Below are 26,484 nucleotides of genomic sequence, written 5' to 3'. Positions count from 1 at the left end.
GAAACTTTATTACTCTTGACTCAGCTCTGTAGAGGATGTGGTTGGTGAAGTTTCCTGCTTCTAGTGGTCACATGCTCCCATGGCCTCCCTGTATGGGCCTGATGGCTGCAAACAGGAGCAACTCTGATTTTAGGGATTGGAAGTAGCAGCCACAGTGACCTGTTTGAGGTCATTACCATCAGTCTCACCTGGTAAAAATGAGGACATGAAATGTATTAGCCTGACTCCAGGATTTCTGGATTATCTATAAATTAGTAGTTCATTTCTCTAGGGAATCACTCTAAAAATTTTAAAACCTTAAATCCTGTACATTAAAAAACCTAAATGAGCCGGTTGTGGTGGCATACACCTATAATTCCAGCAGTTTGGGAGGCTGAGGCAGAGGGATCAAAAGTTTGAAGGCCAGCCTCAGCAACTTCGGGAGCCCCTTATCGACTTGGCAAGACCTTGTCTCAAAATTTAAAAAAAAAAAAAAGGACTGGGGATATGGCTCAGTGGTTAAGTGCCCCGGGTTCAATCCCTGGTAGCAACAAACCAAAAAAACAAATGGATAATTTTGCATATACAGTTTACTTTGTATTTCCTTAACATTGCTAATGTCATTCTCTCTAAACATTAAAGAAATTCCTTAGCTGGACATGGCACCAGCCTATAACCCAGTGACTTCGGAGGCTGAGGCAGGAGGATTACTTACAGGTTGGAGGCCAGCCTTGGCAACTTAGTGAGACTCTCACAATTAAAAAAAAAAAAAGGGCTGGGGAGCAGGGAATAACCTGATTTCTTATTGTTTTCAATACTTCAAGCACAGAAAATACACACTGTGCTATTTTCTGAACATTCACAGCTATTTTCTGAAGGTTAATTACAATTCTACAATTGAGTAAAGATTAAATGTTTAGTTCACTGGTTGAAGACTGCTGAGGGTATAGTTCAGTGGTAGAGCATGTCCTGGGTTCAATCCCCAGTACCAACTCCCCACCCCCAAACCTAAATGAAGACAACCTACTGAAGACCAATAGGCTAATTTTTTTTTTATTATAGGTAAAGCCTTCCAGATTTAGCAATAGCCCATTAGAATGAGGAACTGTAAAATAAAAGCCTTGTCTCACATGCTAGTTTACCGTCAGAGATGGTTTCAAAGCCAGTGTTGTAGTCTGCTATTATTAATTATGCCTTATAGCTATAGGATAAATTTGGGGCTAAGTCCCTCAAATCAAGGAAACTTGTATTTCTGTTTTGTTTTTTTTTTTGTACTAGGGATGGAACCCAGAGATGCTCTGCCACTGAGCTCTATCCGTAGCCCTTTTTTATCTTTTATTTTGAGAGTATCTTACTGAATTGTTGAGGGTGGCCTTGAACTTGGAATCCCCCTTAGGCTCCCAAATTGCTGGGATTACAAGTGTGTGCCACCTGCCCAGTAAAACCTGCATTTCTGCCAACAAAATGACTAACGCTATCATATGAAGACGGCAAATACTTAACACTCTGCAGGTACTAAAGGATTAATACTTAAAACTGGAGGCAAAAAAAGTTAGAATACCATTTTTCCAAAAGCACTGTTTTTATTTATACAGAGTCCTAACTACTTCAGTAGTAGGAGTGGGAGAGGTTCCTTTTTCAATCCAGGGCCTCTATAATGTTGGTTTGTTGTTACCAAACACACAGACAAGTGGCATCATGGATTTGGTAAACTAATGACAATGTCTAGTCTCTCTCTGCTAGTGCAACAAGGTGAGCATCAATCTCTGCTTCTGTAAGAATCCTAGAAAGTGAAAGGGTAAAAAACAACAATTACTTAAAAAAAAAAAAAACTCATTATGCAAAATGTCAAACACATAAAAGACAGTGTAACTCCCATGTATCTATCATCCAACTTCAACATGATCAATTTATAACCACTCATTTTAAGATATTCACCCAGTTACTACTCCCTCCGTATTTTGGAGGAATTCCCAGACATTATGTCAACTTCATCTATATACAGAAATATTTAGTTGTTTAATATTAGATCCAGAAATAGGTCTTTTAGAAACAAAACTCTTTTAGTTATGGCAGAGATAGAAATATTTCAACTGAATAATATAAAGCTAACCTATACATAATGTCCTCAATTTAGCAGTGATGTTGGAATGCCTTTATACCTAGTGTAACTCAAGTTTCTTATCAGTTGAAAGATGAAAATTTATATAGAAACTTACATGAACTTTTTAAAAAAGTTGCTCAGATTCAGAAGTCCATGAAAATGAAATTGTAACTCTATGAACAGTCTTTTAGTCAGAAGGTGCTCCATTTTGAATATATGACATTTTCTAAATTACGTTTGCTTTCAAAGGAATTAACTGCTTGACAATCTTGTTGATATGACCTATTATTGCTGGATTCCTAAGAAGTGAAATTTATTGTTGGGCATGGTGGAGCACACTGTAACTCCAGCAACTTGGGAGGCTGAGGCAGGAGGTCTGCATTGTTTCACTAAACCATTCAGTGAGACTCTGCCTCAAAATAAAAAACAAATCAAGACTGGGGATGGAGTTCAGTGGTACAGCAAACATCGTCAGTACCAACCAACAAACAAAAAACAGGTGAAATTTGTCAAATAAGTGCAACACGGGGGGAGCAGTATTAAGCTATAATTATATATAGTTGTTAATGCTTATGCTGTATGTCCTAGTTACTAAAGTATACTTACTATCACAGAATTTATAAATGATAAAAGGTTTTTGAAAGACACAGAATCCTTGTTTTTTTTTTTTTTTTTTTTGGGGGGGGGGGAGGATGGTTGGGAGATGGGTACCAGGGATTAAACTCAGGGGCATTTGACCACTGAGCCACATCCCCAGCCCTATTCTGTATTTTATTTAGAGACAGGGTCTCACTGAGTTGCTTAGTGCCTCACTATTGCTGAGGCTGGCTTTGAACTCTCAATCCTCTTGCCTCAGCCTCCCGAGCTGCTAGGATTACAGGTATGCACCACTGTGCCCAGCAGGATCCTTAGTTTCTTACCTGATTATTTACTTACTTTTTTGGGGGTACAGGGGCACTTTACCACTGAGTTATATTCCTAGTCCTTTTCTTATTTTGAGACAGGATCTTGCTAAAATTACCCAGAGTGGCCTTGAATTCTCACAATTCTCCTGTCTCAGTCTCCCGAGTAGCTGGGATCATTAGGTGCATGCCACTGTACCCGGCTCTTATCCAATTTTTAAAATAAGAGATACAAATAAAATTCAAAGATTGATAATCAAAAATTCTTAGACTAGAAAACGAGAACTAATGGCATCCTCCCACTACCGTAGTACTGGGGACTAAATCCAGAGGCTAACTACAGGTTCTTTAAAGAGATATATAAATTGCTCCTTCTGGATTTTTAATGTACAAAAAAAGGAAACAAAAATGGCAACCTTAGCCAGATGTGGTAATGCATGCCTATAATCTCAGTGATCATGGACATTGAGACAGGAGGATCCCAAGTGACCATGGACATTGAGACAGGAGGATCCCAAGTTTAAGACCAGCCTTTGCAATTTAGTAAAACTCACTCTCTCAAAAAAAAAAAGAAAAAAAGAATTGAGTATGTAACTCAGTGGTACAGAGTGGTACTGGTTCAATTCCCAGTACCACCAAAAAGGAAAAAAAACAAAAGGTAACCTTGTTTTACAAGAAAAAAAATTAGGTTATAATCAATCCTGTTTTTGTTTATTTTTAATCATAGGAATTCACATTTAGATCACTTACCTACAGGCAACCAAAACTTATATTTTGGCTTATCCACCCTCCACCCCAACCATGATTATGTGTTCTTTCAGTTGTGATCTAAGAGAAGACACATAGTTCCTTGCATCTAATCCCAAAAGCACGCTAGTCCATGGTATGCAATCTATCTCACAGGATGCTGGAAGAATTAAGTGAGCTGATACACAGGAGTTAGTTACTTAGTAACAACACACAACACTCCAGCATCTGCAACTCATCAGTTATATTCAAAATTCCAGTTTTCCCAAAGATTTCTAGATAATGGTGTGATTTATATAAGTACTCTTAAAAGTTCCACTTAAGCCAGGCACAGTGATTGCATGCCCCAGCAACTCAGGAGGCTGAGGCATAAGGACTGTAAGCTCAAAACCAACCTCAGCAACTCAGCAAGGCCCTAAGACTTAGCAAGACCCTGTCTCAAAATAAAACATGAAAAAAAAGGGGCTAGGGTTGTAGCTCATCGGTAGAGCACTTGCCTAGCATGTGTGAGGCCCTGGGTTCTATAAAAGGCACCACATAAAAATAAATAAAGGTATTGTGTCCAACTACAATTAAAAAATAAATAGTTAAAAAAAAAAAAAAAGGCTGGGGATGTGGCTCAGTGGTTAAGTAAGCAACCTTGGGTTCAGTCCCAGGTGCCAAAACAAAAACAAATTATCCTTAACCACAAAATAAAAGTTCCACCTTCAAAACTTGACAACTACTGTCCCACATAGTAGGATATGCCTACATTCCCAGCTACTTAGGAGACTGAGGTGGGAGGGTCAATTGAGTCCAGGGGCTCTAGGCTATAGTGTGCTATGTTGACCCCATGTATGCACTAACTTTGGCATCAATATGGTAACTTCCCAGGAGCATAGGACCACAGGTAGCCTAAAGAGGGGTGAACAACCCAGGTCAAAATGGAGCAGGTCAAAATTCCTGTGCTGATCAGTGGTGGGATTGGGTTTGTGTCTGTGAATAACCACTGCACTTCAGCCTGGCGAGACCCTGTTTCTTTTCAATGCTGCCCTATCAAGATTGGTAGCACAGGGCTGGGGTTGTGGCTCAGTGGTAGAGCGCTCGCCTTACACATACGAGACCCTGGGTTCGATCCTCAGCACCACATAAAAATAAATAAGTGAAATAAAGGTATTGTGTCCAACTACAATTAAAAAATAAATGTTAAAAAAAAAAAAAAAAGACTAGTAGCAGCCACACCCTGTCCTCTAGCTTTGAGATACAGAGATGTGGTAGCCATTAAAAGAATCAGACTGAAAAAAAAAAAACAAAAAAAACAAAAAACACAACTTGAAAATTACTACTGAGGGATTGGATTTCTATCAGCCTTAAACTAAAAAAATAAACCCTTGTGCTTGTTTTCTACTACTATTTTTTTTCTGCAGTACTAGGGATTGAACCCAGGGCTTGCTAGGCAAATGATCAATCAAGAGCTACATTCAGTCTTTTTTAAAAAATTATTTTTATTTTGACACAGCATCTAAGTTCTCCAGGCTGGCCTCAAATTTGTAATCTTTTGGGCTATAGTTCAGTGGTAGAGTGCTTGCCTAGCACGTGTGAGAAACTGGGTTTGATTCTCAATACTACATAAAAATAAATAAATAAAATAAAGGTACTGTGTCCATCTACAACTAAAAAAATATATTTTTAAAAAATTTGTAATCTTCCTATCTCACCTCCTGCGTAGCTGGGTTTACAGGTATATGCTAACATGCCCAGCTCTTCTACCGCTGAACCACAGCCCCAGCCCACACAGCTCTTATTTTACTGCTTATATAATGAACGCGATTTGCGGCTGGGATTGTGGCTCAGCAGTAGAGCGCTTGCCTCGCACAGGAGAGGCCCTGTGTTCGAGCCTCAGCACCACATAAAAATAAATAAGTAAAATACATATATTGTGTCCAACTACAATTTAAAAAAATAAAAGGACATGATTTTGTGACACCTCTGGTGTTAAACATAAAGTGACTCTTAAATAGAAAAGAGCTATTATTGTCTTTTTTAAAAAAATATTTAATTTTTAGTTGTAGGTGGTGCTGAGGATCAAATCCAGTGCCTCATGTGTGCCAGGCGAGCACTCTACCATTGAGTCACAACGCCAGCACCTACTGTCTGTCTTATAAATAAGTGTTCCCTACCCCTCCCCTTGCCCAGGGCCTCTAGCATGCTACCCAAGTGCTCCAGAACTAAGGTGCACTCCTTGCTCTCCAATAAATTAAAATAGATTCTCAAATGCTGAAGAAAAAAAAAAATACTACAATCATAGTTCATCCTCACCCTCCACCAAGTTACAGAACAAATGGACCCAAAGGTCTCTCTCTACCTTTCTAGTCAGAAATTTTAGCTTAGTAAATTTCTTTAAATACATGGTTCATAACATAACTTACCTGAATTTAGGATTTTCAACTGTAACTACACCAACTTCTATTTCTGAAGGTTTGAAATCAATTGATAGAACAGTAGACAGGCATGTGATTGCAGTCTGAAAAAAGTATTAATATTAAAACATAGTATTTCAAAATTATAAGAATTTTATAATCCTAAACTTATTCAAATAATATGAGTTCATCAAACGCTATTACTTCTGTTCCATATTTTAGTAATATAGTTCTATAGCCTATGTTACTAACAGATTGATTAACTATAATGTGTCATCTGTCAATGATGGTAAACTTACTTCTATTATAGCAAGCTATAAATTAAAGGGGTACATGAAAAAATAGGATGCTTTATATAAAATTTTATTTGTGGGGTTCGGGTTGTGGTTTAGTGGTAGAGCACTTGCATAGTATGTGTGAGGCACTGGGTTCAATTTTCAGCACTGCATATAAACAAGTGAATAAAGTAAAGGTCCAGCAACAACTAAAAAAATTCTCATATATATATATACATACACACATATATATATAAATATAATTTTTTTAAAAGTTTATTGGCTTGATGACCACTACATGCAAGGTATTACACTTAGTGCTGATGTGAGATGGAAAGAGAATAAATAATAATACAATTTGTACCTTCAAAGATTTTATAGTAGTAAGAATTTAAGAACATTTAAAATCTGATGTATTAATATAATTACGAATTTAAAAATTTAAGAAATATTTTAACAAGATCTATTATCTCCAAGATGAAAACTTTACATCTCTCAGTATAAGATAAATTACTAACCAAATATAAAAGTTTATATTTATTTATGTATATGTGTGTGGGGAGCAGTATTGGGAATCAAATCCAGCTTTGAGTATGCAGGCAAGTGCTCTACCATTGCGCTATATCCCAAGGCCCCACATAGAAAAGTTTTATTTATTTATTTATTTTGTGTGTGGTACTAGGTTCTCACATGCTAGGCAAACACTATCACTGAGCTACATCTCTAGAGCCTAAATAAAAAAGATTTCTTTGTTGTTGTTGTTTTGGTACTGGGGATTGAACCCAGCCAGGGGCACTTTACCACTGAGCTACATCCCTAGCCTACCCTGCTTTAAGTTTTTTATTTTTTTTTAATTTTAAGATGGGGTCTAAGTTGCTTATAGTCTCATTAATTGTTGGTGCTGGTCTTGAACTTGTAATATTCCTGCTTTGGCCTCCTAAGTCTTAGGGGTTACAGGCACATGTGTCACTGTACCAGACTATAAAAGTTTTAAATGGTAATTTTTCAAAAGCATAATGTTAGTCTTCAGAAAGGCCTTAGTTCCAGATCCTCAGATCCAAAATTCTGCTTAATTTTGTTGGCAAAAATAAAAGGCTTCTTGGGTTGGTGTTGTGGCTCAGTGGTAGAGTGCTTGCCTAGCATATGTGAGGCACTGGGTTCGATCCTCAACACCACATAAAAATAAATAAAATAAATTCATTGTGTCCATCTACAACTAAAGAAAAAAAATTTTTTTTTTTTTTAAATAAGAGGCTTCTTTACAGTCTAAGATTACTAAATACTTGGGTAAGAATTTTAGCTTGTTCTTTGTCAATTTAAAATTTACCAATTGTAATGAATAATCTCCTTAAGAACTCCAAAGCCGGTTTGGTGGTGCATGTCTGTAATCCCAGCAGCTTGGGATTTACAGCCAGCCTCAGCAACTTAATAAGGCCCTAAGCAAACTTAGTGAGACCCTGTCTCAAAATGAAAGATAAAAAGGGGCTTAGGGATGTGGCTCAGTTGGTAAGTGCTCCTGGGTTAAACGTCCAGTAGAAAAACAAAACAACAAAACCAAAACCAACCAACCAAACAAAAACTCCCCAAAAGAACCCCATAGAAAACTAGCTATACTATCTTGCATCCCAGATATGTGTGTGTGTGTGTATTCCCCCACCCACCCAAATCATTCTGTGAGGATGTACTTTTTTTTTTTTTAAAGAGAAAGAGAGAGAATTTTTTTTTTAATATTTATTTTTTAGTTTTCGTCGGACACGACATCTTTGTTTGTATGTGGTGCTGAGGATCGAACCCAGGCCGCAGCATGCCAGGCAAGGGCGCTACCGCTTGAGCCACATCCCCAGCCCCGAGCATGTACTTTTACTAGGAAAATGTGTGCTTCCTTGAGAATTCGGTATGTGACTATTTTTCCTTTAGGACCAAAAGAGCAATATCACTGACTTCTAACCTTTTCACTTTTGTCACCAGGAAGCTTAAGCCTAATTTGAGTCTCTCAACTATAGTAACCATGCAAGTCTTTGGGCCCTACTCTTATTCATATTTTCCCATTTTATCATGTGTATTCTGTTGAAGCCTATTTCCAATATATTTATGAAGCAAGACAGGAATTAAGTGATTAAAGAAGTCTTCATTTTTCTATGTCATTTGAATGACATCAGTTTTACTATTAAGCTGACAGACTTTGGTCTTGTGATATAACTCAGGAATAACCCTTTTCAGACTATCAATTAGGCAAAGATTTTCATTGTTCTACAAAGCATTAAAAAAAGTCAATTCTATGGGTTGGGGTTATGGCTCAGCGGTAGAACGCTCATCTAGCACGTGTGAGGCACTGGGTTCTATCCTCAGCACCACATAAAAATAAATAAATAAAGGTGCTGTGTCCAACTACAACTAAAAAAATATAAAAAAAAAAAAAAAAAAGTCAATTCTATTTGGTTAACTTACTTCTACTGTCTGTTCAAATGTCCAGTCAAATTTCTTCTTCACTTTTTTTTCAAGGAAGCTGGTTGACTCAGTTTGTTTAACTCCTGCTGCAGTGGCTTTAAACCCACAGTAGTAACCTGCAGGATCACACTTGTACACCTGAGGGCCTTGTTCTTCATCTATACCAATTAAAATCATACCTAAAAAGAAACACCCTAATTAAATATATTATACCTTTCTTCTACAACAAAATTTCCTCTTTCTTGTGCTATCACAGAACTGTTGCTAATTATTATTTTGGTCATCAATTTTGTGACATGTGTTTTGCTTTAAGAAAAGTGACAAAATATGTTATCAGATAAATTAGGCAACAAATAAATTTCTATTTTGCAAAAGGATGTATCACAGATTAAGAAATTGAGTATTACAAATGTAATTTACAATTTTTCTAATCTATGCTACTACCCAAAGCATACTTATTTGAGCCCTTAATCCCTTATGATGTTACCTGGTCAAATAAACTTTGAAAACATTTTCATTTATCCCTTTTATAGATAATTAATAACAACATATTAAATGCTCTGAAATGTTCTGTTATAGATTGGCTTATTTAGCTTTTATTCAATATTTCTTATACTCGAATCAGGTGTTATGGTTTGGATGTGAGGTATCCCCCAAAAGCTGACATGTGAGACAATGCAAGGTGAAATGATTAGATTGACAGTCTTAACCCAATCAGTGAATTAATCCCCTTATATGGATTAAATGAGTGATAATTTAAGGCAGGCAGGGTGTGCCTGGAAGAGGCTGCTCACTGGGGCATACTTTTGGGGTATTTATTTTGTATTTGGTGAGTGGAATCTCTGCTTCCTGATCATCATGTGAGCACTTCCCTCTACCACATTCTTCTGCCATGATGTTAAGCCTTACCTAGAGCCCCTATGAATGGAGCCAGCTGTCTATGGACTGAGACCTCTGAAACCATGAGCATTCAAAATAAATTTTTCCTCCTTTAAAATTGTTTTTGTCAGGTCTTTTAGTCACAGAAGCAAAAACTTGACTTAAAACACCAGGACTACTTTTTTTCTTCTTTTTTTAAACTTAAGAAATAACTACTAAGGTTCCAGGGAACTAACAATGTATGGAACACATTTTGGAGCTAACTGCATACCTTTATACTGCTCATCTCTCTTCCCACTGGTATATGCCCCCTTAATAAAGTCAGTACAAACCAATCTTTAAATTTAATATAACTTTATTACTACAAATCTAAATGTTATCACACCATGGACATACAATTAAACATCATAATCAAACTTCTTTCTATTCAACAGAGCAGATAATAAAGTATTTAAGTAATGGCTTAACATCTGATTTCTTATACTCTAGATTTGAACCTTTTATATAGTGTCCTATAATAGAATATTCAGTATTAGCCGGCTACTGTATTCAGTTATAGATGTTTTATACTATCTACTAATGAGGAATTTTTCAACTTTATTTTATTGACACTCTACAAGATGCCAGATATCTGCTTTATTTAAAAGTTATGTCACCTGTAATTTTCTTTTTTTATATTTTGTAATTTAATGGATATGGAGTACAAGAGCAACACAAAATACCCACTTACTACTTGGAGGAAGCAACAAATACTTTACTCCAGGGTTTAGAAAAATGAGAAGGGTTTAACAGATCATAAACACATGAAGGACAATCAAAAGGACCAACATATACAAAGACACTAAGACATGAAAGGGCAGGGTGCACCCCAGGAACAACAAAAAGATCCATACATTACAGAGTTTTCTGGTAAGGGAGAAGAAAAGAGCATAAGAATCAGGGTAAATGGGAATAAACTATAAAGGGTCTTGATATTGTTCTAAAGAATTTGGGATTTATGCTAAAGCTGATTAAGAATCTATTTTTATCAGGAGGCAACAATAAAAATTCAATTTTAGGATAACTCATGAGTTAATATGGAGGATAGACTAGAAAGAAAAGGGAGAAGAGATTGAAAAATTAGCTAAGCAACAAAAGCCCAATATGATGAAAAAGTAACACGAGGCAGAGAAGGAAAATATACTTAGGCAAAACTTTATAATGACCAGAAAGGTGGCATGAAGACAAGAAAAGAGAAGTTGAGAATGAATGTAGAAAAATAGCAATAACTTAAAGTTTGAAGTGTTTGTGGGATATAGAGGGACTTGGTTAAGATAATGCATGAGCAATTGGTACAGAGGTAGTAAGTGAAGTTATTCAAGTGAATGAAATTTAAGAGAGAAAAGAAGGACCAAGGTCAAAACCAGGTGAGCAACAACATTTAAGGAATCAACAGAAGAGGATGAGCTAAAGAAATTAAAAGAAGAATACTATTTTAGAAATCAAGGGAGAAATACTTTTTAAGTAAAAGGTCAGCAGAATCAGATACTAAAGAGAAATATCATTACATTTAATTCTCATGCATGACAATGCCAGAAACAAACATGTATTGAATTTTTCAGGTTAATTTATTTATTAAGTCTAAAAAATGGGTAAACTTTATCCTTCTCTCAATAAAATTCTATTTGTTTCAAAAATAGGAATTTATTCTAAAAACGTGAATTATAGGCCTGTGTGTTACTAACTCTTTAGAGTGGTCAAAAGAAGTAGCTACATTGTCAAGATGCCTAATTTAGGTATTTCCATGGAATTAATTAATCTAGAATTCCAATAGAATACCTTAACAACAGCTCAACAAAATAGGAACTTGGATCTTTTGAATCACACACTCAAATAGACATATTTTTATTAAAAAAATCTAACAGCACCTAATGCTTAAAGATATCTATCATACTGTTTTGAAACTTATTCTTCATTCCTGATTTATTAAAATATTTCCCCACCTTATGTAATTTCTAAATCACATGTTTAAAACCTAAATATCTCTAAACACGTTTCTCATAAAAATTACAACTGATCAATTATTTGGGAGGCTTAGGAGACTTCTTAGTATACTTACAACAACCAAGTGGCCTCATTTCAGCATTCTGTGTGTAGACCTGAGAAATATCAGCAATTCTTTTACACAGCATGTCCACAGGAATCTCATAGCCATACTTGTATTTCCAATTAGCTGCTTCATAGCGTGCCCTTTGTACCTGGGATCTGCTGTCGGCTTATAGCATTAAAAAAAAAAGACAGACAGACCAAAAAAAAAAAAAAAAAAAGGTTTACTTCTTTAAAAGGAAAGAATGAACCTGAACATCAGGCAACTTCCTTTCCATAAATACCTATACCTTTCTGTATATCTCTATTATGAGTTAAGAAAAGTCTTCAAAATGGGGTCCACTATGGCCCTTTCTCCCACCAATGAATATGGAATGACTCAGCAACAAGGTTTTTTTTTTTTTTAAAAGATGAAGCTTGTCAAGTACACTGGCCCTTGCCTGTAATCCCAACAACTCAGGAGGCTGAGGCAGGAGAATCTTAAGTTTGAGGCCAGCCTCAGCAACACTGTAAGACCCTCAGCAACTTAGTGGGACCCTGTCTCAAAATAAAACATAAAAAAGGACTGGGGAAGTAGCTCAGTGGTAAAGTCCTTGGATTCAATTCCCACTACCACCAACAAAGTAAATAAATAAAAGAATGAACCTGAAAGTAAATAAATAAAAAGATACAGCTCTATATACTGCATTGCCCATTTATAATAAACCTTTCACCAGTTGTCACAATTATTTTTTTTTTGGTCGGAATAGTTTCTATAAGAGTCAAATTACTTCCCAAAGCACAAGGTTTTAGGACAGAGAATAATATCACTTGATCTTTGTTTCAGGCTTGAATTTTCCCTTGATTTCAAGAAACAGAAACCCAAAGTAATTTTCTTTTTTTCTTTGAGTTGTTGGGGATTGAACACAGGGGCACTTTACCACCGAGCCATATTCTCAGCCCTTTTTAAAATTTTTGAGACAGGGTCTCACTAAGTTGTTGAGGCTGGCTTTGAACTTGTGATCTTCCTTCCTCAGCATCCTGAGTTGCTGAGATTACAGGTGTTGTATCACCACACCTGGCCCCTAAATAATTTTTATAGTATTTCTTACCCATTTTTAATCAGTGTCATGATTACCAAATTTGAGCAAGACATAATGACTTAGGTCTCCTTAAATACTAACCACATCTGAAATACAGTTTCTATGAGAGGTGCTTCAGCCTATTTTCCCTAAAAGTAGCATAAAGACCTGATACCATTACATTTCCACCTTCAAAAACACTCATAAACTGGGCAGGGTGGCACATGCCTGTAATCCCAAGCAGCTCAGGAAGCTGAGGCCCTAAATAACTTAGTGAGAACTTATCTCCAAAATAAATAAATAAATAAATTAAGAGTGGGAGAGGGAGCCTGGGTATGTAATATAGTGGTTAAGCAAAAACCACTCACAGTACTCTTAAAATATTGTTTCTAGCCTGAGAGTATCGCATATCTACTTATATCACCTAGAAAAATCAGGCACTTTGGTGCTCTAAAATTAAATGCAAAACTCAAAAAAGTATTTGAAGAAAATAACATAAGGCTAGTATATTTAAACAGACATCTAGCTGATTACCTGTCATTCCAGTCATCACACAGCCAATGTTTTCAGTTATCTTGAATAAGTGAGTCACTGTGCTGGAATCCAATAATTTGTCCTAGTGAACAAAATAAATCAAAACAATTTAAAAAAGAGAAACACCTTACAGGTCTCCATAATTATAAAAACATTATGCAGCAATAAACTATATAATGTTACTAGACATATAAAGTATTCTAATCACTTTATGGTTAAAACCAATTGGGGGGGTGGGACTTTGTTTTCCTTTCCTAGATATTTTTCCTGTGGGTTTATTAAACTTGTATCAAGGTCCTAGAAGACAAAAAATTTAGAAATTCCCTTGTGCTCATAATCATATCACTGAATTTAACATGTTACTTCTGTCTACTCAGCTAAACCATTTATAGATGCTCAACTAATACTCCTTGAATAACTAGTAGGAACGCAGTCAAAGCAAGAATAATGTTAACATATGAATAAAGTAATACACTTTTGTACAAACTCATGAAAAATTCTCTTGAGATGTAATACTTACAGGTACTTTCTTCTGTGTGACAATTACTGCACAGTCTTTCCCTCTGACAGCTACTGATGTAAGACCACCCTGGTTTATAGCCTTAAAAGCATATTCTGAAAAACAAATAGGTTTCTTTAAAAGGTAGAATAATTTATTATAGATTCATACAATGCAATAACAAATAGTCATTAAAAAGAAAGAAATTGCCTGGATACAGTGGCACATGCCTATAATCCCAGCAAGTTGGGAGGCTGAGGCGGGACGATCACAAGTTCAAAGTCAGCCTCAGCAATTTAGCAAGATCCTTAGTAAATTAGTGAGACCCTGTTTTAAAATAAAGATAAAATAAAAAGGGCTGGGATGTTGTTCAGTGGTTAAGCAACTCTAGGTTCAATCCCCAGTATCAAAAAAGATAAAAGGATGAGGCTGGACTGGGGATGTAGCTCAGTGGTAGAGCACTTGCATGTGTGAGGTTCTACCCAGATTCCATCCTCAGATCCACAAAAAAAGGAGAAAAAAAGAATGAGTTTGAGCTATAAAAACTAACATGGAATGCATCTAAGATATATAAAGTCAAAATAATAAAAATCTAATAAAAAAAAAAGTTAAGCCAACTCTTTGTTTTCCATTTCCATTTCACTGAAATTATGAGGCTCAAGCCTCATAATTTAAGTTTTAATTTAAGTAATTTTAATCACAGTTTTAATTTAAGTAATTTTAATCATAGCAAGTCTTTACTGAACATGTTTTATCATTTAAAATTCGTTTTGGAGCCCAGCCTGGTGGTGCACACCTGGAATATCAGTGACCTGGAAGTCTGAGGCAGGATCACAAATTTGAGGGCAGCCTCAGCAACACAGCAAGACCCTGTTTCAAAATAAGTAAAAAAGACTGGGGATGTAGCTCAGTAATTAAGCACCTCTGGGTTCAATCCTCAGTACCCTCACCCCTGCCAAAATAAATAAAATTTTGGGGTTGAGGATGTAGCTTAGTGGCAAGCTCTAACACTACAAAAAGAAAGAAAAGTCTGTTTTGTGGGTCTTTTCTTTTTTTCCCCAGGTCAAATTCAGCTGCTTTAAAATTTCTCAAAACTTAATATTTCTGTTAGCTTTGTTCAATAACTAATTTGACCACATGTGGTTTTAACTGCTTTTAGATTATTTTGCATTGATTTGTCTACCAAGTTGAATTTTTCTGGATCATGCTTTTTGCAATTTTCATGTTACCTTCAACATATGGTTCTTTTGATTATAGATGAGACTATCACTTGCTGTGTTATTCATTTCTGTAATATTTAAATTTAATAATAAAGATATTGAAATTAAGAAAAAGCAGCAAAACATGTTCATTGTAGAAATGTGGAAAATACAGAAGATAACTAAAAGGAAAAAATTATTCATAATACTAATTATATACATTTTGACTTGTAATACATTATTTCATGATTCTGTCAAGTGTTATTCTAGACAAGGTTTTGATGCCTGGCTTCATCTGTTCAAAAAGTCACAGTGATAGGAACTAGTTAAGAAGATACTACCTATGAAACCAAAGAATTTCCTTTAATAGGTGCTGTAATAAAAATTATCTAATATTTCTAAGTGGCTATATATTTAAGATAGAACAAAAGAATAAGGCAAAAAGATTCTAGAAAAATCACCTTGAAAGAAATCCTCAACTCTAGCTTAAACTGGCTAACTATAATAACTAATTTTTATCATTCTACTGTATTACAACTCCTCTCATCCTCCCTTCCCTGTTTTGGTGTTACTAGGGATTGAACCTAGGTATACTCTACCACTGACCTACATTCCCAGCCTTTTTAATTTTTTTTTTTTTTGAAATAGGGTCTTGCTAAAGTTGACAAGGGTAGCCTCAAACTTGTGACCCTCCTGCCTCAGTCTCTTGAGTTGCTGGGAAGTAGTTACACCTTTGTGTAACCCTCTTTCCTTGAGTGTAGTCAGCACCTAGAACCCACTCCTAACATACAGAATATGGTAAAGTTGATGGAATGTTATCTTTATAACATTATATAAGACTTGTCTCGCTGGCCAACTCACTCTATAGATTCTTCTTGTAAGTTTGATAAAGTAATTGGTCTCCAGATTATAGTCATCAAGAAGCTGGGGCTCTCAATTATACACACAAAGAAATGTATTCTGCCAACAACCCCAGTGAGCTTGGAAGTAGATTCTCCCTTCAGGCAAGTCTTCAGATGAAAACACAGACCAATTCCAGTATCATGATTGCAGGCCTGTGAGTTCCTATGCAGAACTAGCTAAGCTGTGCCCAAACTACTCCTGACTCATAGAAACCATGAGGTAATAAAATATGTGTTGTTTAGACAGCTAAATTTGTGCAATTTTTACAAAGCATGAAAAGTTAAAATAGCTTTAACTGCTTTCATTAGGAAGTCTAAAATCAGTTACCTAAATTTCTACTTTAAGAAGCTAGAAAAGAGCAAAGCAAAAGTAGTTTTTTTAAACAAAAACAACAAACCAATAAAATTATACACCCTGTAGTAGACTGCATAACAGCCTCCCAAAAGATACCCATGCTCTAATCCCTGGAACCTATGAACTCTATCTTCAAAAAAAGGAGGTCTTTTTTTGAGTACCATATATTGAACCCAAGAGCGCTTAACCACTTAGACACATCCCCAGACTTTTTATATTTTTATTTTGAGACAGGGTCTCACTAAGTTGCTTACAGTCTCAATAACTTGCTGAGGCTGGCTTCAAACTTGTGATTTCCCTGCCTCAGTCTCTCAAGTCACTCAGATTAGAGGTATATGCCACTGCACCCAGCAAAAGGGGAGGTCTTTGCAGCTGTGATTGCTCAAGAGTCTTGAGGAGCTAGGGTTGTGGCTCAGTGGTAGAGCACTTGCCTGGCATGTGTCAGGCTCTAGGTTCGATCCTTAGCACCACATAAAAATAAATAAATAAATAAATAAAGGTATTGTGTCTATCTACAACTAAAACAATTTTTTAAAAAAACTAATCTCGAGATGGGGGGATTATTCTGGTAGGTTCTAAATGCAACCAAATATATCTTTAGAAGAGGCAAGTAGAGAGAGAGATCTGAAGATGTTAGCCTTGAACATTAGAATGAGGAGGCAGGTCACAAACCAAGGAATGCTGGCAGCTCTAGAAGCAGAACTTTGGGCAGGAACAGATTCTCTTCTAGAGCTTCCAGAGGGAGTGCAGCCCTATCCAGCACCTTGATTTCAGACCAGTAAAACTGACTGGACTTCTGGCCTCCAGAACTGTAAGAGAATATATTTCTGTTATTTTAAGCCATCAAGCATGTGATAATTTGATAAAGCAGCCACAGGAAGTGAATATAATACCCGAGCTAATCAAGAAGATAAGAGCTGCCAGGCGCTGTGGCACACACCTATAATCCTAGTGGCTCGGGAGGCTGAGGCAGGAAAATCTTGAGTTCAAAGCCAGCCTCAGCAATGGCGAGGCGCGGCGCGGCGCGGCGCTAAGCAACCCAGTGAGACCCTGTTTCTAAATAAAATACAAAATAGGGCTGGGGATGTGGCTCAGTGGTCAAGTGCCCTGAGTTCAATCCTCCGTACCAAAAAAAAAAAAAAAAAAAAAGAGATAAGAGCAGCCAGGTGCATAGTGGTGCATATTGTAATCCCAGAGACTCAGCAGGTTGAGACCCTATTTTAAAATAAAAATAAAAAGAGCTAGGAATAGGAATGTGGCTCAGTGGTAGGGCATCCCTGGGTTCCATCTCCAACACCAAAAAAAAAAAAAAATGTCATGGACCCAGTTAATTCACGTTGGTTTAGAATGCAGGGTAGGTTTCCTAGAGATTTTAATTAACTCAAAGTGAAACATCACATGAAGGTAAAACCAGGAGTTTGTTTTTCTTGGGGAAAAAAATCTGGTAACACTTGATCTTCATTCTCACATAATAACTGCAGCTCAGAGTAAAAATCACCCAAGGCTGGACATGTATTTTGCAGTTTCCCACAGGTACCACCACCTCCTACGGCATCTCATCTAGCCTTTTCACTCACTGGCATTACTTATTTGATTTGTGTAAGAGCTGCCAGGCGCTGTGGCACACAACTGTAATCCTTGTGTGTGTGTGTGTGTATGTATGTATGTATGTATGTGTCACTCATGCACTAAATGAACACTTCCTCAATATTTAATGCACAGTAAGAGCCACAAAAGACACAGTACCATCACCCAAGGTAATACACACTTTTGTCATGCAAAATAAAAAATACCATACATATAAAAATGCTTCTCAATAGAGGTACACCTGTGAATTTGTCAGGATCCATTAAGGGAGTTCTCTTTGCTCTCTCTTTAGACTTAATGCTGTTCTACAGAACTTTAGTGGTGATGGCAATGTTCTTTATGTTTGCACTGTCCAATATAATAGTCTTCAGCCACATGTAGCTACAGAGTATTTGAAATGGATTGGTGGAACTAAGGAACTGAATATTTAAAGTTTTTAGTTAGGAAAATCATTCCAACTATTCCTTTCCTGCTTCTCTGAGAACTTTCCCTCTCAAGTATTATTTTCTCTAGGAGTCTGTCACTTTTCCCTAACCTTGGATGATTTTATCCTGTAACATGGATTCAGTTAAACCTATATAATCACTACTAATTCTGTCATCTCTAGTTCTGGAACCATATTTGCAAATTTGTATTTCTTCCATATACATGTCTGAAAATAAGCTCCTTTTCTCCATAAATCTGTTTCTTTTCTAATAGTGCTTATCTTGAATAATGGTATTACTAGCCACTCAGTTTTTCAAGACACAAACTATCTTTTATTTTTCACCTTCTTCTTCTCTTAGAAGCCTTGTCTGGCCCTCCTTGGCAGTCAGTCTAGTTACTTCCCATAGTACCTTTTGTTGTGCCATTATTTTAGTACTCACCAAGCTGCACTATAATTTTCAATAAAGGTTAGCATAAATGAATCACCATTTTAACATTATCATCATAAAACATATTTTCAGAATAAATTCCAGGAAACTAGAAAGTGCCAGAGTAAAGAATTCAGAGAACACCCACACCTAAAGAGTAACCTTCAGCTGGGTGCGGTAGCACATGCCTGTATTCCTAGCGGCTAGGGAGGCTGAGGCAGGAGGACTGCAAGTTCAAAGCCAGCAGCCTCAGCAAAAGTGAGGTGCTAAGCAACTCAGTGAGACCCTATCTCTAAATAAAATACAAAACAGGGCTAGGGATGTGGCTCAGCAGCCAAGTGCCCCTGAGTTCAATCCCCAGTGCCCCCCCCCACCCTCAAAAGAGTAACTTCTAAAGAAAAACTAGGAATGTAAAAAAGTAGTATCACATGTTACAGAAGAAATAAGCAACATGAAGTCCAATAAAGAAAACACAGAAGAGTTTGTGGGCAGCATTTTTTTTAATATATGTATATTTTTAGTTGTAGATGGACATAATACCTTTATTTTTATGTGATGCTAAGGACTGAATCCAGTGCCTCACATGTGCTAGGCGAGCACTCTACCACTGAGCCACAATACTAATCCCTGTGGGCAGTATTTTAAATGCATTTATTTATTTATTTGTTTATTTGCCATACACAATAACTTTATTTATTTATTTTATGTGGTGCTGAGACTTGAACCCAGTGCCTCACACATGCTAGGCAAGCACTCTGCCACAGAGCCACAGCCCAAAAGTTAGAATTAAAATTTTGGTAACAGTATCTTAAAACACTTCATTTCCATCACTAAAAGTTTTTGTTTTGACTAAAATTTCAAAAACTTTCAAGACTAAAAACACCATTATGCTAATAATGCACAAATGCTAATTTGTCCTTGAAAGTTCAACATAATACAAGAAAACTGTATTAGCCCATTCCCTAGTTTTTCCATGGGTAAGATTATAATAGATTACATTCAACCCTAAGCTTAACTTAAATACATAGTAAAATACCTCAAGTATTAGGTGGAACCACATGAAGCTGCCAATATTTTCATATAATTAATTCAGACAACAAACCATCAGGTTAGGAAGTAACCTTGCTCACAAACCAAATGGTTAATAGTTGTTTTATAAACAGACATGTCTTTTCCACAGTAATCTCTTACTTACTTTGCTTCCTTCCCTACAATTTTGCCCAGCACTTTCCCAATTTTTCTAGTATGCATTTATATAACACCAGCACAAAACAAGAGCTAAATATAAAAGGTAGTGTGTGGCAAAAGTTCAGGACAAGCACATAGTATCAGACAATGGCTCACAATGTTAGCAGCTGACTCTGATGGTAGCAAGAGGAGAGATGCTAACCTCTTTATGGATCGATCCTCATCAGGCTTTACAAAGCATCTACAGGTGATTCTGAGGGTCTACCAATTATTAGAAATGCTATTCAAGGCTTTTTCCACCATAATTTTGTTTAAAATGCTGTACTGAATTTAGGGTTATAAATATGATTTTCCCCCTATACAAACATGAGCTGGAAAAATAAAAATGAATTGAGAACCATACATGCCATTAAGTTTGGATAATAAAAAAAACAAGATATTCCACTGCGGCAAGGAAGGATAGTGTATCTATATTCCATTTCAATACTATGTGCCTAAAAACTTTCTGTTAAGATTTTTTTGAAGCTGCTTATTCTGTCTTTTCCTAAAGTTGTAAGCTACATTATCAGGAACCGTGACTCATTTCAGTGCTTCCTAATATTTTACTTTTTAAAATGATGATTCTCAATGGAGTAGGGTCACTAGAAATCTTGGCACTGACATAGGGAGAGGGAGAATATGACATTTGAAAAATACAGTAGTCTTCAATTCAATCACCTTTTATGTAGTAAATATATATACATATACACACACACGCGTAAGTATGTATGTATACACACACACATCTAATTTCAAATCAGATTCAAGGAGGGCATGAGGAGACTGGGTTGAGAAACACTGCTTTAAAATAAGAATTTTTTCAATTGCAAAAGAAGCAAACAGTTAAGTACAGCCATCACGATGGCTCAGCCAGCAACAAATTGCATATACAATAGTAGTCCCCTTGCCTAGAGATATAGTAGCTGTCTTATTCTGTGCAAGTATACACTATGATAGTCACACAACAATGAGATCAACTAACTAGGCATTCTCATCATTAACTGATATATGATTGTACTTCTCAGCTCATTTATTTGAGTTTCTACTCCATTTACATCAGCGACTTGTTTCTCCTTCTTTTTTTGGTACTGGCAATTGAACCCAAGGAGCACCTAAGTACTGAGCCATATCCCCCAGCCTTTTTAAAATTTTATTTAGAGACAAGGTCTCACTGAGTTGCTTAGGGCCTCGATGAGTTGTTGATGCTGGCTTTGAACTTGTGATCCTTCTGTCTCAGCCTCCTGAGCTGCTGGGATTACAGGTGTGTGCTACAGCGTCCAGCTATTTCTTCTTCTTCTTTTTAAAAAATATTTATTTATTTTTTTAGTGGTAGTTGAACACAACATATTTATTTTATTTATTTATGTTCATGTGGTGCTGAGGATCGAACCCAGAGCCTTGCATGTTTGAGGCGAGCTCTCTACCGCTGAGCCACAACCCCAGCCTGTTTCTTCTTAAAAGCAATACTTACCGAAACATTTGAGTGCTTATATACTGGGCACTGTTCTAAGTGCTTTGCACATATCAACTCATAAATTTTGGTGCCTAGGGGAGGGGGGATAGTAGAGGATAGGAAAGGTAGCAGAATACAACAGTTACTAATATGGCATAATGTAAAAATGTGGATGTGTAATCAATGTGATTCTGCAATGTGTATTTGGGGTAAAAAAGGGAGTTCATAACCACTTGAATCGAATGTATGAAATATGATATGTCAAGAGTTTTGTAATGTTTTGAATAACCAATAAAAAATAAATAAATCTTGGTGCCTCATAAAACTAGGTAGAATCATCTCCATTTTATAAATGAAGAAAATTCTCACATTTGGTGTGGAGATGACTCGAATCCAGGAACTCTGGCTTCAATAACATAATAAATACTACTTTCACATTTTATTTACAAACTATCTTTTCCAATCTCTCTCTACCAGTCCACTTCTTTTGAGTTCCGTAACAATATGCTTCATTTAGAAGCAACTAGGCAGTTCTCACATTCAACCGGCAGACAAATCCAAGTGACCATCCTATTCTTCTTTGCCAGACCTATCCAGCAAAGCCTCAAAAAGCACGAGAGGAGCCTTAAGCAGCACGGCTTGCCAGCCACATGTGGTAGCACAAGCCTATAATCCCAGTTACTCAGGAGGCTAAGGCAGGAAGATGGTAAATTCGAGGACAGACTGGGTAATTTAGCAAGACCCTGTTTAAAAATAAAAAGGACTAGGAATGTTGCTCAGTGGCAAAACACCCCTGGTAAAAATACACACATACATAAAAATAAAATAAAAAGGGCTGGCGTTCAACATGGTGGTCCATGCTTGTAATCCTAGCTACTAGGGAGGCTAAGGCAGGAGAATTACAAGTTTAAGGCCAGTTTCAGCAACTTAAAATATAAAATATTTAATATTTGTATATTCAAAATAAATAATAAAAAGGGCTAGGTAGATGTAACTCAGTGGTAGAGTACCCTGGATTCAATCCTGAGTACATCACACACATACAAAAGGGCTGAAGGTGTAGCTCAGTGGTAGAGTTATTTGCCTAGCATGTTTAAGGTACTAAATTCAATCTCCAGCATCAGGGGGAAAATAATGTAGCCAATCTTAATTTGATCAACTAGATTTTCCCCACTGGTAAACTGAGGAATTGCTCAAATTAATTTTTTTTTTTTAAAAAGGAAGTTTTAAACTGGGTGTGGTGGCACATGCCTGTAATCCCAGGCTTAGGCAAGAGGAATGAAAGTTTGAGGCCAACCTAGCCTCAGTGAGATCCTCCTCAACTTTGTGAGACCCTATCTCAAAATAAAAAATTTAAAAAAGGACTGGGATACAGCTCAGTGGTAAAGAACCCCCGAGTTCAATCTCCAGTACCAAAAATAAAATTTTATTGTATATATTTAAGGTTTACAACATTATAATATACAAGCTAGGTGCCCTGAAATTAAATTTCTTTTTCTGCCCTGCTGCAGTTCTGGGAATGAACACATGACCTCACACTAAATTATGTTCTATTACTGAGATACATCCCTGAAAACTAAATTTCAAACCTAGGTGTTCTAATTTTTTTTTTTTTTTTTGGTGATACTGGGTATTACCCAAGGATGCTCTAACACTGAGCTAATCCCGAGCCCATTTTATTTTTTATTTTGATGCAGGATCTTTCTAAGTTGCTGAGGCTAGCCTTGAACTTGCAATCCTCCTGCCTCAGCCTCCCAAGGCACAGGGATTACAGGCATGTGTCACCATCCCTAACAGTACTTTATGATTTTTAACATGTGCAAGCAAAATACTTGTGTACATATATTAAGAAAAAAATTTCAAATACTACCAAAGAGTATAAAATGGGGGGAAAAAATCTTTCTCCCTACTTACTAGGAGCAAACATTGTCAATGTTATACTTTTACAGTTATAACGTTATGTTTAGAACTGTAACTTTCAATTTATACCCCTATTTATCAACTTTAGACTACATTTATTTATTTGTTCTGGTACTGGGGACTGAACCCAGGATCTCAAGCATGCTAGGTTAGTGCTCTACCACTGAGCTACACTCCTCCATCCTCGACATTTATCTCTTTGAGTCTTAACTATGGAAGATGAGGAACATTCTTACTTTTCCATTAATCTTTTCTTCATCATCACTCTATTTTTGTTATGTTATTTTCTGGCAGTTAAGATTAATAATTTGCACCTTACAATTCTTAGATGCTTTGTCTTTGGAGGATTCTAGAGTTTATAAACCTAATAAATAGCATTTACAAATAATGAGTATATACATATATTTCACAGGAGAACTAAGCATAGATGGATCCAAAGAAAGGAAAACATTCCACATCTACAGAACTACTAATTTAATAGACCCTCCACCCCCCAAAGCCAAAGAATCAAAAAAGCACGTGATAACATTTATGAGGAATTAGTATGTAGCAGGCATGCATTGCCTTATTTAATCCTCAAAACAACCTTATGAGAAGGAATTATTATTAGCCTAATTTGCAAAAAGATACTAAAGCAAAGATTACACAATTTGTCCAAATTAGCTAGTATAGAACAGGGATCTCAATCCAGGTATGGCTCCGGGGCCTGAATTCTTCACCACTATACTGCTTGCTCATACTAACCATTCTTTCACTTTCTTTCTCTCAGCAACGTCTAACTGATGTCCTGAATAGCAGAAGAGTGCTATTCAACAAGGCACAGATATTAAAATCATTCTGTTTAGATCTTAAACTTGTTTTGAACTGCATGTTCTCTTCCAAATCCTATTAAAATGACACTATACTCAGCCTTTCTATTCACCAAATCTGAGAAACAATATAAACTATGCTTTGAAGGCCAAACACAGGGGTGTACACTTGTTATCCCAGCAACTGGGGAGGCTGAGACAGAAGGACTGCAAGTTTGAGGACAGCCTCAGCACCTCAGTGAGACTGTTTCAAAATTAAAAAAATAAAAATAAAAAGGTTGGAGATGTAGCTCACTGGCAAAGTGACTCTGGGTTCAATTCCCAGTATAAATAAATAAATAGTCTATATTTTGGGGTTGGTAATGTAGCTCAGTGACTGAGTGCTTCCCTAGTCAAGTGTGAGGCCCTGGGTTTAACTTCCACCACCATAACAAAAACAAAAACAAAAACAAAAAGATGCTTTATGCCTAGATTCTACAATGCAGGATATAGGCAAGACATAGGTCTAAGTGTGGCTTTCTCTGTTCACAAATTAAAAAGCACAAAAATAACACTCACAGCAGTAGTCCAATATAGGAAAATTCTTTAAAACTCATGAATAAAACACTAAAAATGAAAAATCCTCAAGGAGACAGCTGTCATCTCTTTGTTTTATATTTGGTCATATTTTTCAATTGAGGTCAAGTTAAAAAGGTTACTGATTCAACATGATGCTGTTTGTTGCCACATTATATACAGTATGTAGCAATATAATGAACCTGTTCCATCCAAGCTTTTTTTTTTTTTTTTTTTTGGTGGTGTTGGGGATTGAACCCAGGGCCTCTGCATGCAAGCGCTCTACTACCTAGTTACATCCCCAGCCCTCCAAGTGTTTTTTTTTTTTTTAATGTTTTTTTAGTTGTTAATAGACCTTTATCTTATTTATTTATTTATATGCAGTGCTGAGAATCAAACCCAGTGCCTCACACATGCCAGCCAAGTGCTACCACTGAGCCCCAGCCCCAGCCCCTCCTCCAAATTATTTTTACTTCTGTTAAAAATTTACAGGTGACTAGAACGTCATTTATAGGCTACCTTTCTGCTTACGATTTTTTTTTCTACTTAAGATTTTTAAGGACACTAAGGTAGTAAACTAAAAAAATAAAATAAAATAAAACTATTACAGACCAGATGTAAAACAGAATCTTCTAACACTAAATTCTCTATGGCAAGAGGTCAAAGGCCTGCTTTTAATAATAACCTAACTCCGACATTACTGCAATTGAACTGAATTGAATAACTGATAACTAGTTTAGGATTCTTTTCACTAAAATTGATCTTCAGTAACAGTACATCATACCTCATCTAAAATTCAGAACCAGCTTTTAAACTTTAGGAGCAATCCCACAGGTGTGGGTTAAAAGAAGATGCCAGTTTCAAGAGCAGCTCTATAACTGGAAGCCATTCATTCTATCTACAGTTTTCCAAAGATGTCTTGAACTTGGTAGACACTTGAAAATTGGCACTTCTCATTTTCCTTCTTATCCATTTGGTTACATATCAATCACTTCCTTTAAGCTGTGAGCTCCAAGTATGGGACAGAGTGTAATATTTATTTTTGTAACCCCTAGAAACAGCACAGGAACCTCTGAATGCTTGCGTGGATTTAACCACAGGACAAGGAAGTCCATGCTGCAAACAAAGAAAAACGGGGCATTTGAGTTGGGAAGATAAGGAAGCAATCATTTCAAGGAGATAAGACTCTGGGCCTATCAGGACAGAATGGAAATGAAAGGGCTTCAGGAAGCCAGAGGCAGGCATTAGTCCTTGTCTGCCTTAACTCTTTGTGTTCAGGCGCTGCGGCGCTCGCCCAGACGAGGCCAGGCTTTCGTTTCGCCTTCGGGACCCAGAAGCCTGCTTCCAGACGGGCGTGAACACCAACGCACTCAACCTCGACTAGGCGCTTCCTTCCCAACTCCGGCCCTGCTTCAGCTCCAGACTAAACTCGGGTCGCGTCTGCTTGCTCCAGGCCGAACCATGACAGGGCAATTCAGGTGGACCATCGGGCGAACTTGATTCACTCACCTACTTGGTAAAGCCGGCCCTCGGGCGAAAAAATGGTAATGTGGCGGTCAAAACCAGCGCTGGAACCACGGGACATGTTGGTACACCCACTACTTCAAACACAGTCTCGGGGCCCCCGGAGCTCCGGCACCAGGCGTACAAACCCCTGCGGAAGTTTCAGTGACTGCTTCCGGGGCACCGGCCGGTCTTCTTCCGCTCCGGC

At 36.8% G+C, this 26,484-nt stretch overlaps 1 protein-coding gene and 1 long non-coding RNA gene across 2 annotated transcripts in view; one reads left to right on the top strand and one right to left on the bottom strand.

Moving 5' to 3' along the window:
* Positions 1-26,289, top strand: part of LOC139704688 (uncharacterized) — a 76,326-nt gene extending 50,037 nt beyond the window's left edge. The window contains exon 4 of the long non-coding RNA XR_011706599.1: positions 25,829-26,289. This is a non-coding gene — a long non-coding RNA (uncharacterized lncRNA). The remainder of the gene's footprint in view (positions 1-25,828) is intronic.
* On the bottom strand, positions 1,543-26,366 carry Psma6 (proteasome 20S subunit alpha 6). The gene is made up of 7 exons (XM_027929563.3): positions 26,283-26,366; positions 13,934-14,028; positions 13,414-13,495; positions 11,832-11,987; positions 8,855-9,033; positions 6,141-6,235; positions 1,543-1,762 (listed from the first exon to the last, which is right to left on the bottom strand). The coding sequence occupies exons 1-7, from the start codon at positions 26,356-26,358 to the stop codon at positions 1,705-1,707; spliced, it is 741 nt and encodes a 246-aa protein (XP_027785364.1). The 5' UTR covers positions 26,359-26,366; the 3' UTR covers positions 1,543-1,704.
* Between the last annotated feature and the right edge of the window lie 118 nt (positions 26,367-26,484).

The sequence above is a fragment of the Marmota flaviventris genome, chromosome 2 (assembly GCF_047511675.1).
Source record: "Marmota flaviventris isolate mMarFla1 chromosome 2, mMarFla1.hap1, whole genome shotgun sequence".
NCBI classification, from domain to species: domain Eukaryota; kingdom Metazoa; phylum Chordata; class Mammalia; order Rodentia; family Sciuridae; genus Marmota; species Marmota flaviventris.
Note: the sequence above shows the minus strand (reverse complement) of the source record. Positions and strands in the feature narration are given on the sequence as shown.